At 41.6% G+C, this 14056-nt stretch overlaps 1 protein-coding gene across 1 annotated transcript in view; it reads right to left on the reverse strand.

Annotated features, from left to right (window-relative positions):
* Positions 1-14056, reverse strand: part of pcdh15b (protocadherin-related 15b) — a 462078-nt gene that overhangs the window by 360967 nt on the left and 87055 nt on the right. Inside the window, 2 exon segments of the mRNA XM_060938905.1 lie at positions 9565-9630; positions 9889-9903. Of these exon segments, the coding sequence (XP_060794888.1) occupies positions 9565-9630; positions 9889-9903 (81 nt within the window).

The following is a 14056-nucleotide window of genomic DNA, read 5'->3' on the forward strand; positions in this document are numbered from 1 at the left end:
TTCCGTGCTAGCGAGTGGCTGTGACAATTTGTAAACAAACAGGGCTGCCAGGTTTGCTTCATTAAATATGGAAGATTTTAAGAGAATTTTGAAAGGGAAAGATGCGTTAAACACCCGAAAAGAATGTGTCTGTGTTTTAATAATAATAATAATAATAATAATAATAATAATAATATTGGCTGGCTTTTTTTGCGGTATATCAGATAAATTCCATTCAGCTAGCATGATATTGAACTCCTCTTCGACTAGTTCTATATCATGCTAACTGAATGGAATACATCTGATATACCATGAAAAAAGCCAGCCAATATTATTTTGTCACTCAGATCCATGACGTATTTGTCTGAAAAATGCGAGTTTTTCAACACAAGAAGATAAACTTCATATCTTCAAGCTAATGTATGATTTTCTTTTTATTATATAGACACATTCACAAACAAAAAGTACCCAAATTTATTAAAACAATTCATCGAGATCCTCACACATTTCATATAGAGATTAATGCCATAGTTTTGGTTCTCCATGTCCCAGATGTAGCTCATATGAAAAATACGAGTGGTATATTTCCCAGTAAAACACTCGTGTCCATGCAATATAATCTGATATGGTGGGAAGCCAGTGATAATAAATAAACTGACCATCATTATTATGCTCATTATGGAATTTATATCATTATCTCATTCAGGTAGATGGGTGGCTGTATGTTTGTATTTAAACTCAGTGATATCATGAGAGAGACAGAGAGAGAGAGAGAGAGAGTCATCCTGGCTGTCTGCTTTCCCTTGTTTATGTATTTATTGCTCTGTGTTTTAGCTAACATGCTAACACTATCTGGCTCATGCCACAATTTTTTTATTTTTTACAGGCTGGAGAACAAAATCCACAATTTAGACAATAAAATACTGTACATGGATAAGACAGTTCAGGTACTGAACATACATTTATTGGAAGTGACTGGACATGACAGTTTTATTCTCAACACTGTATTTTTGGCTAGCTCACTCCATTGGCCTTGGGGTTGCTCGCAGCTCTAATTCTCTCTGAATGTTCACTTGCAAACTTGAAATTAATCTGTGCAGAGGAGAAGAGTTCAGCACAACCAATGTCATGAAAAGTTCTTCTGCAAGTAATGATCATGCAACAGCATTTCTCAACAAGAAAGAGTGACGCTACCAAATCTTAGCTCCAGAAGGTTCAAATGAGATTATCTGAAACCAAATCCATTCCAAATTGTTCTTTTTCTTTCTGTTTTGGATAAAATTCAGTGTTGGAGTGCGATTTCAGTGTAATATCAAAACCAATTCAGCATGCTGGCATAAGATAGGTTTGCTCATAAACTACAGTATTACTCCACCTCAGGTAATACAGACTTAGTCAACTCTGTGTCCACACATACAGTATGTTCATATCCGGTCTCATTTACAGCTTTATCGTAAGCATTCTTTCTGTGTTGTACAATGTGATGAATCAAGCTAAAAACTGCTACATAAGAAAAAATAACCCTGATGCACTTTCTTCTCATCATGATGTTTCAATCACTGAAGACGGTGAAGCAATGATTTATTCTCCACTCCTAATAACCACATTCACTGCAAATACTTAAAAAAAAAATAGACACAACTAGCTCACATGAAGTTATCAAATATGACAAGGTGCCCTTTAAATTGTGTTGAAACTCCTGAGGCATCTAATATAATCATTGGACTGACTAAATGATGGTAAAATTATGGCCTGGATAAAGCGCTCTTGAATGTCTTTGTCAGTAATGGCGTTGAAAACATGAGTTCAGAGCAGCCTCCAAACATGGCCTCTCCAGACTACAAGCCCCAAGAGTCACAGTGCCTTCTGTCACCTGACTACTAATTGCACCTGTCTCTCATCCAGCTATTACCAAGCACTCCTATGTATACTCAGCTCTCACTTCCCCACTTCTGGAAGTATTGTCTAGTACCCTGTGTCTATCATTACCGAGCCATTTGTTTTCCACCTGATTTCCAGTGTACGGTATGACCTTTATCACCGACCCCGTCTTTTGCTTACTCTCTGTTGCATTGTTTGCTGATCGACTGATCCTAGCTTGTTTCCAGATTATGATTCCTGCTCTACATTTTGGCTCAGCGTGCTGTTGGCGAAGCCCCCAGTCTCCCCTGTGCCTGCATCTATAAGTACCTACATTCTGAAAGGATACTTTGCCTCACTATGGATGCAGCAGAGGAGACAAAGCAAACTGCACTCAATATTCAAGGGTGTTTGTTAGGTGAACATCAGCAGGTGCTCAGCAACCTCAACACCAGGATGGCACAACGTCGTAGGCTGTCCTAACACACCCCGCATCTCCCGTCAACACAGCTCAGCTCATTCCTCTTCCTAAAAAGTTATCAGGTGAAGTGTCACAATGTAAGGGATTTCCACTTCAATGTTCGCTATACTAGCCCTGCAATAATCTGGTGACTTGTCCAGGGTTTACCCCGCCTCTTGCCTATAGTCAGCTGGGATAGCCTCCAGCTTGCCTGTGACCCTATAGAACAGGATAAGCAGCTACAGTAAATGGAGGGATGGATGGATGCTCCCTATACTTCTTTTCACTCTCTGGGATTTCTGACGAGCAGAAGAAGATCGCAAAATTTCTCACCTTATTCACAGGAAAAGCTCTACAGTGGGCCAGCGCTGTGTGGGGCATGGTGATGAACACACTACTTCCTATGATCGGTTCCTTGAACTGTTTAAACATGTTTTTGGCCACGAACCTGACGGAAGAGCGGTTGGAGGGAGTCTCCTCACAATTAATCAAGGAGACAGAAGAGTCACAGAGTATGCTCTGGAATTTCACACAGTGGCTGCTGGTAGCTGTTGGAATGAGCCTGCATTCAAGGCTACATTTCACCAAGGGTTGTGTCCAGAAGTACTGAATGAAATGGCTTGCCATGACAAACAATTATCCCTAGACACCCTCATCAACTTAGCCATCCATCTGGACCACCTAATCCAGAACAGGCCCTTACTGTGACCCTCAACCCTTCCTTCTTCTTGCACCGACACTCTGACTCCCATGGAGGTCTCTCGCACACATTTGCAATGGTCAAAGAGAGAAAGAAGACGGTGAGAGGGGCTATGCTTTTATTACGGTGATGCCAACCATACAATTGCCAAATACCTGGTCCGCCCACATCAGGAATCTACTGCCCATCAAGCCAACGAGCAACCCAACCCAGTGAGTTCCGTAACCAGCCCTTCAGCACGATCTCTCAGATTATCTGTTATTAGTTCTGCCGGATTTAACTCATGTCCTCTCTGCTCTTATAGACTCGGGGGCCGAGGGTAAGTTCATCAACTGCTTGGTCGTCCAGCAACTCAACCTACCCACTGACACCTTACAAAGACCCATTAAAATAAAGTCCATTGATGGGGGGGGGGGGGGCATTGGAGAGGGTTTGATCACCACTCGCACCACTCCTCTCCAGATTCAGGTGGGGGCTCTCCATTCCGAGTGCATCTTGCTGTTCATCACCCAAACTGCTAACCACAACATCATTCTAGGGTATCCCTGGCTCCAATTCCATGACCCCTTAATTTCAAGGCAGCAGAAGGACATCTTACAATGGTTATCAGCATGTTTCAAAAAATGTTTACAAAAGCCCTCAGTTGGCCATCTCATCCACATCCATAGACAGCCCTCTACCTGATTCCCTTGATAACGTTCCAGCCTGTTATCTGCACCTGAAGGAGGTTTTCAATAGAGGTAAGGCTTGTGGCTTACCCCCTCACTGTCCCTATGATTGTGCCACCGACCTCCTCCCAGGCACGAACCCTTCTTGTAACTGAATCTATCCCTTGCCCCTAAAGGAGCAAGCCACCATGGAAGATTATGTGCAAGAGGCACTAAAGCAAGGGTATATCAGACCATTCACCTCTCCAGCATCTGCAAGCTTCTTCTTTATGAAGAAGAAAGGAGGTCGTCTCCAGTCCTGTATTGATTACCGAGGACTAAATCAAATCAGTGTGAAATATCCCTATCCGCTCCCTCTGGTGCCCGCAGCCTTGGAATAATTAAGAACAGCAAAAAATCTTTTCCAAACTGGACCTCTGCAGTGCATACAACCTGGTAAGAATTCGAGAAGGGGATGACTTATGATGAGTTAGCACCACCACTAGCCATTTTGAGTACCTGGTGATGCCTTATGGCCTTTCTTTGGCACCAAGCATCTTCCAGTGTCTGATTAATGATGTCTTAAGGGACACGGGCAAATTTGTCATTGCTTACCTTGACGATATTTTGATTTACTCCCCAGACATAGAAAGCCATGTGGAGCATGTCAGGTCTGTACTATCCCATCTGCTCAAGAACTACCTCTTTGTCAAGGCTGAAAAGTGCCAGTTTCACATCAACCAGATCTCCTTCCTTGGGTATATAATCAGTTCTGAGGGAGTAAGCATGGACCAGGCAAAGGTCTCTGCCATCACATCTTGGCCCAGGCCCACATCAGTCAAGGAATTACAATGCTTTTTGGGCTTTGCAAATTTTTACCAGTGCTTCATTCAGGGCTTCAGTACGATCGCTGCTCCTTTAACATCTCTGCTAAAGAAAATATTCCCTGACACCTCCAGTGGAACCCAGCAGTGGAGGAGGCCTTCAACTGGCTCAAGGTAGCATTTACCTCTGTTCCCATCTTACAACATCCTGACCCTACCAAGCTGTTCATAGTAGATGTCGATATGTTGGAGACAGGAATCGGAGGGGTGCTCTCACAACGCTTCGGAGAAAGGCCAAAGTTGCACCTGGTGGCCTTACCCGTATTTTCCAAGAAACTCACAACCACAGAGAGAAACTATGACATTGGTAACCGAGAGCTCCTAGTGATCAAACTTGCTTTGGAAGAATGGAGACATTGGCTGGAAAGGGCCACACACCCATTCATCATTCTAACTGACCATAAAAACCTAGAATACCTGAAGACTGCTAAACGTATTAATCCTAGACAGGCCAGGTGGGCTCTGTTTTTCACTTGGTTCCAATTCACTATATCCTACCACCCCGGTTTTAGAAATACTAAAACAGATGCTCTTTCCAGAATCCATAACTCCTCAACCCATACCTCGGAACCCACTCCCATACTGCCACCAGAATATTTCATACAAGCCATTACTTGGGACATTGATAAGGAGATTCAGAGTTGCAGACCTCTAATATTCCCAAGAATTGCCCCCCCCCCCTCCCCCCGGACTCCAACATGTTCCACCTGACCTCGGAGGGAAGTTCATCACCTAGGCCCACACTTCTCGCACCATGGGTCATCCCAGCAGTCATCACACATATCAGCTTATAAGGAACAAATATTGGTGGGAGAACATGATTTCAGACATTAATCAGTTTGTCTCCTCTTGTTCAGTATGCGCACAGGCCAAGGTACCATGTTCCTCACCTGCCAGAAAACTATGCCCTCTCCCAGTGCCTCAGAGACCCTTGTCACACATAGCCATGGACTTCATCATGGACCTACCACTATCACAGGGCAACACAGTCATCATGGTAATCATCAACAGACTTTCTAAAGCCATACAACTTATCCCACTACCTGGGACATACCACTTCTCAGACAGCTGAACTGATCTTCAATCATGTCTTCTGCTGTTTTGGTATTCCCGAGGATATCGTAAGTGACCAGGATCCTCAATTCATTTCCAGACTGTGGTCCAATTTTATTGAGAGATTAGGTGTATCAGTAAGCCTCATGTCCGGCTACCACCCACAGTCAATGGCCAGGTGGAACGGGCAAACCAGGAGGTGGGTTGTTTCCTGAGAATATTCTGCATGAGAAACCAGAGGGACTGGACACAGTTTCTCCCTTGGGCTGAGTATGCACAGAACTCTCTTAAACACTCCACAACTCAGTTAACACCATTCCAGTGCATACTCAGCAATCAACCCCCCTTGTTCCCTTGGGACAGCACACCTACCAAGCTACCTGCCATTGATGCCTGGTCCCAGAAAAGTCAGCATGTGTGGGAGGTAGTTCACCAGAGGCTGGAAGTAGTAAATGCCAAATATAAACAATATGCAGACAAACGTAGAAGTGAGAACCCAGAATATGCCCTGGGAGATCAGGTACAGTATGGGTCTCCACAAGGGACCTAAAGGAACCAAATATATATGTAAGAAACTACAAGCATGTTACATTGGCCCATACCGTACAAGGTATGATGCAGGGTCAATGAGGTATCCTACAGGCTAGAGTTCCCACATCACAGCAGAATGGCACCTACCTTCAATGTCTCCTGCCTGAAACCAGCCATAGGAGATCCCCTAGCCATGGACAATCCCACCCAAGAGCCCCCACCCCCAGACATCGAGGGCAAACCCATCTACCTGGTAAATAAAATCCTAAACCCCCATCACAGACAGGGGCAGCTAGAATACCTGGTAGATTGGGAGGGCTATGGCCCTGAGGAACAAAGTTGGGTCAACTCCAGGGACATATTGGACCTGCTCTTGACACAGGAGTTCCACAGCCAACACCCTAACAAACCTGCACTGAGGAGGAGAGGGTGGCCAAGAAAGATAGTAGCTCCTCAGGGGTGTTTCTGTCAGCAATGGCACTGAAAACATGAGTTCGGAGCAGCCTCCAAACATGGGCGCTCCAGACTACAAGCACCAAGAGTCACAGTGCCTTCTGTCACCTGACTACTAATTACAACTGTCTCTCATCCAGCAATTACCAAGCACTCCTATATATACTCAGCTCTCACGTCTCCATTTCGTGAAGTATCATCTAGTACCCTGTGTCTAACTTTACCTATCATTTTCATACCATTTTACAAATTTTCTATGTCCACGCCAAAATGCTTTCGTGTTTGTTACATTATTTCCAGTCAACTTAGGTTTTATTGCAAGCACGTTAAAAGCTATGATTTTCTGAGGTAACAAGCTGGTTGATGAGATGAGTGTTACAATGACCCAACCAAGAAGTGCCAAGGTGATTTTTTTTTTTTTTTAACTTGGACTGATGATGATGATGAGGTTGACTTACTACTTCAAGTTATGTATGAATATAAATCTCAAACACTGACTGGGAGTCCTGTGTGAGTAAATATAGGGATATACAACAAAGAGCTACCTCTCAGTAGATTAGAACATTTGATAGACATAAGAACATTGACTGCATTTCACCTGTTTGTTTTGGTGTCTCAAGCACAAACTTATGCCGTGTCATGGCAACCACACACCACCATTTCTGAAACTCTCTGTTTTACCTGTGCACATGACACCACGAACCCAGCATTTTCATATTTATGTTTGTAGAACAAAGAAAGACCTGTGTAGTTAGGGACATGGTGGTTTAAATTAGGCTAATAGGTTGATTAGATTTTGGGAAATAGATCTAATTGTTAGAAACTATCAAATAATGATTGTTATGCAAGTGCGATAAAAAAAAGTCATATGTACATCTCCAATTGGAGCAGTTCTGAACTTGAGTGATGCAGCTGAGTTTGAGCAACTGTTAGAGCTAGAAATAACACATTGTGCTAACAGTACTGGGTTTTCTGCATCTTTTTTTCTGAGTGTTTCTGGAGTATAATGGTAGGCTTCACATTTAATTAAAAAAAAATCCTCCTGGTTTAGGCCATACCCACTCTGAGTCTATATCAGAATACAGACTGGGATATTTGGAGCACTAAATAGAGACATACATACCCCTTTTCCACCAAATCAGTTCCAGGGCTGGTTCGGGGCCAGCGCTGGTGCTGGTTCACAACTCGTTCAACTTGCGAGCCAGCTGAGAACCAGTTTGCTTTTCCATAGCTCGCGGTGCTAAGGGAAGACGCGTCATTACATCGCTGTATACATCAGTTACGTCGTTGTATACATCATTACGTCGCTGTATACATCAGTTACGTCACTACATTTGCATAAACCTTGGTGTGAATATCGAAGCAAAAACAACACGGAAGAAGCAGCAGCAGCAACAACAACAATAATAATAATGGATGACTTCGCGTTTGTACAGCTGCTGCTTCTCGTCTCTTAAAAATGGCAATCTTTCGTGGTCTTGTTATTGTTGTTGGTCTTAACAACTCTGCCCCCCCGCTGACGTAAGTGGTTCTTTCCTCTGGCCCAGCAGAGAGTTGGTGCTAGCCTGGAACCGTTTTTTCTGGCCCCAGAGCCAGTTCTTTGTCAGTGGAAACAGAAAACCCAGTTCCAAACTAAGCACTGGCCCCGAACCAGCCCTGGAACTGCTTTGGTGGAAAAGGGGCAAGAGATAGTAGCTCTGCATTTCATCCATGTTCTACTCACTGTTCAGCACTTCTGATGATTCTATGGTGCCAAAAACAAAAATCTACACAGAAAGCAGATTATAGAAAATGAACACTAACTGCAGTGCAGTTCAGACCAGTCACAGGACTTATGAAAGTCCAAACAAGAATCCAAATCAAAACAGTGACATTAAGATTCACCCAGATTCAGTCCCAATCACTAATTACCCTAGCTGTGAGCTTAGCAAACCACTGACATTGTTCAACACCTTTGTTAATCAGGCAGGGATAGAGCAGCCATACAGATATGCGGCTCATGGGGTATTTCTGCTCAAGTGGCTGAAGTCTATCCAATAGAAAAAAATTAGATGAAATACTGGTGACACGCCTAACTGATCACATAAAATTGGCTAATCCAGAGAAATTTTCACTGCTCTAAAAGGACTACAAGCTGAAATAACCTATATACCTCGTGAATTCGGGCATGCACTGCATGATGCAGGAGAAATATTCTATTTTGTATTGTTTCTAGCAAGAAACCACTCCTGTATCACATGAAATAAAACAGAAAAGCGTATAATACAACTATGCATGCATACTGTGCAGCTGATTAACATGGGAGCATATCAGAAGCAATGTACTTACCGTCTCTGGTGTAAAAATGACTTTTGTCAGAGAACGATGCTTTACAAATAACATTTTATTGGTACCTTGGCTAATGCTAAAAGCCAGGTTTCCAGTCATACTCATAGAGTGGTTCATTAATGTGGCAGACTGTGGTGCTTAGTATGGATACTTGAAAGGGTAAGAAATGAAGTTTGCTACAACTGGAACATCAGTCATTCATGAAGCATATATCTTTGACATTCATAAATTTGTAAATATAAATTAGACCAGTCTGGGAAAAGCTTAGACAGAGTTTCTTTGAACAAACCTCATAAATCCAAGGGGATATTTTATTCTGCATTTCCTAAATGAATAAACAACTGATTAGACAAAAAAACTATGAATTACTGAATTTCTGACAATTCTGTGACAATTCTTCTTCTTACAATATCAAACAATAATATTTTGACCTTTCATGGCTGATCAAACTGGCACAATTCCAGTGTTTTGACTTCAGAGCTAATAATCCTGATTTTACATGGTTATACTCATCATCAGACAGTTTGCTTGTCTGATAGCTGAGTGATAAAAAGAAATGTTAAGCACATCCTGACACCGTTTGCAACACTGAGAGCAGTGATGGAATTGCACTGGCAAACTGAATTGCTTTATTTGTGCAAGTTATGAAAAAAGGGGATCAATACCTACCATTAGGACTCTCTTCATCTATGGCTACTATGGTGGCTGGTGGACCAGTTCTGGAGAGCTTGCACTCTGAAATGGAGGGGGAAAAAGTTTATACATTTCAAAAACTTTAAACAAAAGCTTGTTTAGAAACAGGTTGTGCTAAAGAGGCATTCCACTTGCGGCTAGTGTTTCAAATTGCTGAAGCAGCATGGCTACCACATGGAAATAGGATCTATCAAGACAGGATTCACTATGGGGTAGGTCTTAGCTGTGCAAGTGCTGCTCATAGAACAGGTAAAGACAAGAAATGCATGGGATGAAAAGAAGAAAGGCTAACAGGCTTACCCTCATACTGCCAGTCTGCAAGCAGAAACAGTGCCATCAGAGAGACGGGGTGGGGGGGGGAAGGGAAAGAGAAGAGCATGACCTTTCTCTATTAATCAATGTAAACATTGAAATATAACAGCAACTTTTCATTTTGGACATTTTTTTTCAAGTTCAACAATGTTAACTAACTGAGAAATGAGATGACAATGTTATTAGATGGATGAACTCAAATATAAACATGGTTCAAAGTGTCCCTGATCAAGTTCATTGCATAATTTCATTTCTCAAACTCCATTACATCATTGTTCACGCCTAACACGTAGAGAAGTGTACAGTACCAACAGACTCGACATCCTATTAACAAGTTTTATTCTTTGTGCACATATTTGCAGCAATCTGGGAGCATATCGGAAGCAATGTACTTACTGCATTTCCAATTCAGACAAGATTTCAATAGGATTAGAATCCAGAGGCTTGACAAAACTAATTGTGTCCTGCTATTTGGATGTATAAAATTCCCAGGTATTAAGCCACAAAACAGCCAAAAACTAGAAGGGCACTCGGTAGAGTGCATACTAGGGTGGTCCCAAAAATTTTTTTTAGGATTTTGTTACGACCACCTTACCTTTTTTGTTACATTGCCTAAAAGAAGTTATTGTGCGAAATTTGGTTAAGATTGAACAATGTTTAGAGGTGCCACAAAGCCATTAAAGTTTTCACTCAAGACACAATATAAAATAATGTGGCTTATTAACTGTTTCATATTAATACAAACAATACAGTAATATAACTTCCTGTGTTCAAAGTAACAATAGCTATTACTTGTCTGTGATTTTCTAAACCCTTCGGTATTATGGTATCTTGTGGAGATAAAAGAATACGCTAAGGACTTCCCTAGCAGAAGGAAGCTTTCTCCCAGACAGTTCCTTGGAAGTGGGACCAATTAACCAAACATAATTGTCCTTTCTGGTTTTGTGCTTTGCACCACCGGTACTACTTGTATTACTGTTGCTAGCCATCTGAAAAACATAGAAAAACATTCACAACTTCATCAGCATATTACGATCAGTGCTCATTGTTTAAGAACCCCTTAGTGCATGAAAGTTAACCTTCTATCAGTCTATAAACTCTTCCTGACTCTTCTTTTTCATAGAAGTGGCATATTCCCTCTAGAACTGTGACTTTTTAGGGGTTTATCTTCTCTGCAACAGTCTACGCACCAACTAATGTTAATGGCTTAACCTGATTTGCAACCTCGTGTGGCACCTCTAAATATTAACCAATTTTTCTGAAATTTTGCTTGTTGCCTTCTTTTAGCCTATGTAAAAAAATGGTAGGGTGGTCAGAATGTTTTGGTAAAAAAAAAAAAATTTTCCACATACATTTCGGGACCACCCTAGTGCATACCTCTGCCAAGTCATATATTATGTGACTTATATTATTAATACGAAAGCTGTACACCAAATATCATCAAAATCTGTTCACTACTTTTTGAGTTACATTCGAAAAAGACAACAACAAAAAAATCCTGGATCCACATACATATCCGGATTTGCATCAAAATCTACGCAATTGTTCCATGACCCACCTTTCCTCAAAATTTCATCAAAACCTATTCACTACTTTTTGATTTATGTTGGGAAAAGGCAAACAAATGGAGGCGAAAACATAACCTCCTCCAACAGAGTTGGTGGAGGTAATGAAAAGAATAAAACAATCATGAGCAAATTTATGTGGTATAAGAGAAATAAAATCTTTCAGGATGTCTGTTGTTGATTATTTTAGAAAATATGAAATACTATTTGCTGTGTAAATGGGATAAAAAAATCCCACACACATCTGTTGAGATGAATTCTGAACCAGTGCTGTAGTCGAGTCACTAAACCTTGAGTCTGAGTCCAGTCTCGAGTCCCCAGTGTTCAAGTCTGAGTCAAGTCCAAGTCATTAAAAAAATTTTGAGTCGAGTCCACTATTGAGCCAAGTCGAGTCCGCTATTGATCCAAGTTGAGTCTGAGTCGAGTCCATTATTGATCCAAGTTGAGTCTGAATCAAGTTCACTATTCAGACCCTCCAGGATTTTGCGATGTTGCTATTTGCAACTTCAACGCAAATTCAACCAATCCCCGCGGATTCAGGGTGGTGTTGCAATTATATCCAATCACCGCAACTTTCCCGCAAATTTGACCAATCGTTGGCGTCGTCTGGAGGTGACGTCGACAAACTACCTTCCGCCTTACTTCTGTGTATACGTTCAAGAGAAGCAGCATGTGCGCAGTGTTGCCAGATTGGGCGGTTTACCGCCCAATTGGGCGGTTTTAAGTGCATTTTGGCGGGTTTTGAACATATTTTGGGATGGAAAACATCAGCAGTATCTGGCAACACTGCATGTGCGAGTCAGTGTTTATGTAGGCTTAAATTCTGTAACTGAAAGTGTGTTATGTTTACAGTGAAGGACTGTGTGCACTTTACATTATTTTTTTACTTAATACAAGAAATTAATGGATGCCAACATTTTTGCCAAAATGGTATTTTATTTTCCATTGTTTAGGCAGCTTCAGCATCATACTGTGAGATTCTGTTCAAATAGTTTTTTTTTCTTCTATGAAGCCTGAGCCATTTATTTTATTAGTTTATAATTATTGTTTAATTTAGTCTTCAGGAGAGACTGCCTGCACACAGTACTAGTATTAATAGTTTATTTTTCTTACATGAAAGCTGAGGCATTTATATTATATTTTAAGGTAACTTCATGTTGTGCTGTGAGGTTCTCTGCACTTTAACTTTTGAACCAACAGGTGCATTTGGATAAGTAAAGACTATTTTTCTGCATTTTTGTAGTCATGCTAATCTTTTATATTGGTAAAGTTGTTTATAGGACCATTTCTCAGTGTCTTTGTTTTTTTAATCAATAGTTTTTCAGTAATAACTTAATATTTAACATATCACTCAATTTTAATCACAAAAAGAGAAAATCGCAACAATTTCTCACAACTTTCACTTCCTCCCGCAATGTAATCGCAACAAAAACCTAAAAAACACCGCAACTTTCATTGCGATTTTTTGGAAACCCCCCCGCAACATCAGACATTTTAGCCCGCAACAATCACAAAAAAGGCCCGCGGAATCCTGGGGGGACTGAATATTGATCCAAGTCGAGTCCAACACTCCAACTGCATCATTTGATGGTGGCTGTTTTAGCGCCATTAACATAAGTTTGTTCCTGATGTAGGTATCATGCCGCCATCTTGTGTCAGAACTACAATTCCCAGTCCACTTCCGTGTGACCTACGTCACGCGTGGGCGGGATCATCTACGTCATCATACAAGGAAACATAAAACAATGGGACAACGCTTCCATCTTGGTCTCTCACGTCTAGCTTCCGATGGATCTGGACGTATAAAGAGGTGCGCTCTCCACCCCAAAAAGACGTCTTCTTTCTTGCAAGATCCATCACTCAGCGCGATCTTCTTACCCTTGGCAAAGGTAAACTCTAGAATCGCGCGATCTTTAAACTCAACCTGAGTTACAACCGGTTTACTTGCATTAGAAGTGACGTCACGACTGCAGCCCAGGCAGTCAGAAGTTAAGAAGCGACTGAATCCTTTTTAACTCAAAAGCGCTGTGCATCTTATTCTGATCAGAGACTTTTCCTCACGAACGCTGAGGTTCGGACCAAGAATCCTCTGCTTTCCACGGGAACCACCCAAATGCTCCGCTGGACCAGAAAGTTTTCTCCGCCTCCATCACGAGCGGCTCACGTGCTCCCACGGCGAGGCCCAAAACTACACCGGCGAATAGTTCTTCATATCTTGCTAAAGGCAGGATTAAGTAAGATTTTGGCATTTGGGCATAATTAGGATAGTCTTAGGAATTTGCTTTTATTTGAAATAGTGTGAATTTAAACCCAGGTTTATCTGTTACACTGTTAGACATGCAGCGTGTTGATTTATTTTGTTCTATGTTCTCTCAATTGTTTAATAGATAGGCTGCGCATGCTTCTCTCTCTCTCTCTTATTCTGACTAACACTAATTTCTTTATCATACATTTTGACCTTATCAAGGTTTCAGTGAGTTTGGTAATGTTATGAGTGTGGAATCTTTTTGTTACTGAGAACACGTGCTGACCAGGCCTGATACACTTTAGATAGCTTCCCTTTGTCTTTAGCCACACGTGCTCAGTAGGCC

Source organism: Neoarius graeffei, chromosome 14 (genome assembly GCF_027579695.1).
Source record: "Neoarius graeffei isolate fNeoGra1 chromosome 14, fNeoGra1.pri, whole genome shotgun sequence".
NCBI lineage: Eukaryota > Metazoa > Chordata > Actinopteri > Siluriformes > Ariidae > Neoarius > Neoarius graeffei.